The 3,418-nt window shown below is 60.3% G+C and overlaps 1 protein-coding gene across 1 annotated transcript in view; it reads right to left on the reverse strand.

Annotated features, from left to right (window-relative positions):
* LOC102898098 (CD99 antigen) overlaps positions 1-3,418 on the reverse strand; it is a 47,612-nt gene that overhangs the window by 38,490 nt on the left and 5,704 nt on the right. Inside the window, exons 2-3 of the mRNA XM_015592699.2 lie at positions 3,176-3,336; positions 471-566 (exon numbers count right to left, since the gene is read on the reverse strand). Coding sequence (XP_015448185.2) covers positions 471-566; positions 3,176-3,336 — 257 coding nt within the window. The remainder of the gene's footprint in view (positions 1-470; positions 567-3,175; positions 3,337-3,418) is intronic.

Raw genomic sequence — 3,418 nt, forward strand, 5'->3', positions numbered from 1 at the left:
CGCGCGGGTCGGGGGCGGGACGGGCCCGGGGGCCACGCGGACGTAGGAGAAGAGATCACCCCACCACACCCCGAGAAAGTGCGGGGCGGTTCCCTCGTCGCTCCCAGCGGGAACCTCAAGGCAGATAAAATGCCCTCCCTGCTCAGAGAAGTGAGGGGGGCCTCCCCCCACGGCGCCCTGCCCCCTCCGTCACCGGAACCCCCTTCCCCGGCGTGGCGTCTCCCTCGGTAGCAGAGTGAAAACCGCCCCTCACCCAGGAAAGTGTGGGGCCCCTCGGCTCCACACCCGCTACCGACCCAACGGGACCCCCTCCCAACAAGAGCGGGTAGAACAGCAAAGCGAAATCGGCTACCTGCTTGGGAAAGTGGGGGCCGCTACCTCCCCACGCCCCCCGCCCCCCGCAAGGGCCCAGCCTGGACCCAGAGACCCCGGAGCGTGTGGGGTGCAGCGAGGCCGCCGCTACTTCCCACCCCAGCCTGGAGGCCTTTGGAGGGGCCGGCAGCTGCCCTGGCCGGGGTGGGGGCTCCGAGGGGCAGGACGTGTCTCCCCTCTGCCATCCGAGGCTGCTGCGGCCTAGTCGGGTCTCTGGGGACGGTCACGGGCCCCCCTGCGGGGTGGCTGTCCTTCCGTGCCCCAGGCTGGCTTTTCAATTAAGGTATTAGCTTTACATTCTCTCCCTGTGCCTGCAGGGTCTGGAACAGCGGCGCAGGCTGGGAAATATCCCTGAGTCACCGTCCCGCCCTGCAGACCGGTCCCAGCTCCTGCGAGCACAGCCCTCCCCGCCCGCCAGCCTGAGTCAGGGCCCCTCCCCCGTCCCTCCCTCCAGCTGCCCCGATGCCGCCCCTCAGGCCGGATGGTGAACCCCTGGGTCACACACACCTGGCCACAGGTGGCGGGACGTGCAAGGCTAAGGCCCGCAGCCTGTGTTTGGCCAGAGAGGACCCCAGCGCGCCCCGAGCACCCTCTCTCGTCTGTCTGCGCCCCTCCCCCGCACAGCCGTCACTCTGTCATCTAACTTTCTCCCCTGCTCCTGGCCACCTTCTGGGGACTAACGGAGGGGGGAGGCGGAGCAACCTTGGGCAGGACCAGAGGTGCGGGATGTGACTCTTCAGGGGCGCTTCCTGTAGAGCAAGGGGGTGCTGGAGCTGCGGCAGCCCCCTTTGTACCTTGAGGTAGGCCCGCCTGAGAACAAAGCATAGATGAACTGAAGGTCCCGCTTCATGGTAACGCCGGCGTCCTGCCCGTCACGCCTCTCACCTGTGAGAGACATCCCTACCTGGCCGACCTCCAGCCTCTGACAAGGGCGGCCTCTCCCCTCCCTCGATGTGCGGACGATTCTGGGTGCACGAAGCGTCTCATCACGGAGGGTGTCAGTCTCCGAGTGCTTCGCGGCCTTTATTTACGTCCGGACGGAGAGGCCTTTTGAAGCCTCCACTTCCGAATTCATCGAGACGCCTTTCACCTCTGTAAAAGCGCCGCCTTCCTGGCTCAGAATGAAAACGTCCACAGTATTTTCCAGGCCCTTTGGTGACGAGAAGCTTTAACGTCCACAATAAAAATTCATTGAAAAAGCCTCCTGGGTTGTGTGCAGGCTCCACGGGAGGCGTCTGGTGAGGCCGTGAGCCACACGGGGAGGGGCTGGAGCCCGTTGTCACCCAGGCTTCTGGCTTCCCGTGCACGACACTGGTTGACCCCGAGGACATGACCGAGCTCTGAGCGTTTCCCACAGACCCACACGGTCATTGTGCAAAGTTTGTTTCAGCGTAAGCTTTGGTGGCTCCCAGTGTCCGAGGGAGCCGTGCCTACCTCCTCCATTCTGACTGCTTAATGCCCTTGATTTTGGTCTATTTGAATCCTCTGCAAGCCAGTCAGGGGTGCGTGTGTGAGTGAGTGTGTGTCTGTGTGTGAGTGTGTGTACACACACAAGGTATATTCCCTGTAAAGTACACCCGGTGTTAATGTATATAAGTGTCTACATCTACATTTACATACGTATCGTATTCCATCCATCCGTCCCTTCCTCTGTGTATGCATCCAACCATCCGTCCATCCATGCATCCATCCGTCCGCTCACTCAGCTGTCTGTTTATCTGTACATCTGTTCGTCCATCTGTAGCGTATTTGAGACTCCTCATTGCCCACCCCATCTCCCTTCTCCCTTATTCCATAGAAACGGACTTTGAGTTTATTGATGTTGGCACCAGGCCAGCTAAAACACTATTCCCTCAGACGCCCTTGCAGTTGGGGGTGGGGGAAGAAAAGAAAAAATAAAAAAGAAACAAGTTCTGTTCGATAAACTTAACGCCCGCAGAAACGGTTAGGCGACACTTTTGAAAAGTTTCTTAAAAGGGGCATCGATGCCTGGCACTTAGCTTCCCTGCCTCACGTCGTGCCGGCCTGGCCTACTGAGCTGATTCCTGCAGTCCCAGGACCCAGCCTGGGGCGGGCCGCCATCTGGGGGGAGGAAGCCACTTTCAAAGGGTGCCAGACCACAAGAAAGGATCATGGTTGTTGAGGACACTGCAGAATGTCCCAGATTCACTAACTAATGACTCCGTGGATGGACGGGGGGATGGGGGGATTGGTATCCTGAAACGCACAATGCGGCAGAACAGGTGTTCGATGTCTGTGTAGCTCAGTGTCCTAAGCCGCGGTGACCTGTCCCACCTTTTCGCACACAGCAGCGGCCTGAAGCAGCAGGACACGGGGCACTTGGTTTGTTTTTCCTGGCATTCTTTTTATGTATCAATCACGGTTGACCTTCAGTATCATGTGAGTTTCAGGCCTACAGCACAGTGGTGAGACATGTACACAAGTTACAAAGTGACCCCCCGCCCCCCCCGGGAGTCTCGGCCCCACCTGGCAGCGAACGAGTTACCGCAACATTGTTACTATCTTCCTGAGGAGGAACTTGGCTGTTGTGCACCTGCCAGTTTGTATCCGCCACCCCTTCCCCGTCCGTCCTCACACATCCCGCTGTCCAGCAGCGCATGGATGCGTCAAGTCCAAGATCAAGGCGGGAGCAGGTTCTGTGAGGGCCCCGTTCCTGGTTCATGGGTGGCGTCTGCGCGCCGTGTCCCCTCCGGGCGGGAGGGCTGACGGAGCTGTGTGGGGTCTCCTTTCCCAGGACACTGATGCCCTTCGCGAGGGCTCCACCCTCACGGCCCGATCTCACCTGCCGACACCAGCATCCCATTGGGGGTTCGGTTCTGGGGAGACACACACTCCTCCAGTGCACAGCAGGAAGCACTGCTGGCTGAGGCCCCCTTGTCCATGACGAGAGCCAGGGCGGCAGCGTACACGGATCCAGCGTCCACCTCCGTGCGGGGTTGATGCCTACAGCGAGAGCATGGGCGCCACGCAGAAGGGAGCAGAGACCTGGGGAATGCAAAGCGACACTCATCCTGCCGACCCCGAA

Source organism: Pteropus alecto, unplaced genomic scaffold, assembly GCF_000325575.1.
Source record: "Pteropus alecto unplaced genomic scaffold, ASM32557v1 scaffold96, whole genome shotgun sequence".
Lineage (NCBI taxonomy): Eukaryota > Metazoa > Chordata > Mammalia > Chiroptera > Pteropodidae > Pteropus > Pteropus alecto.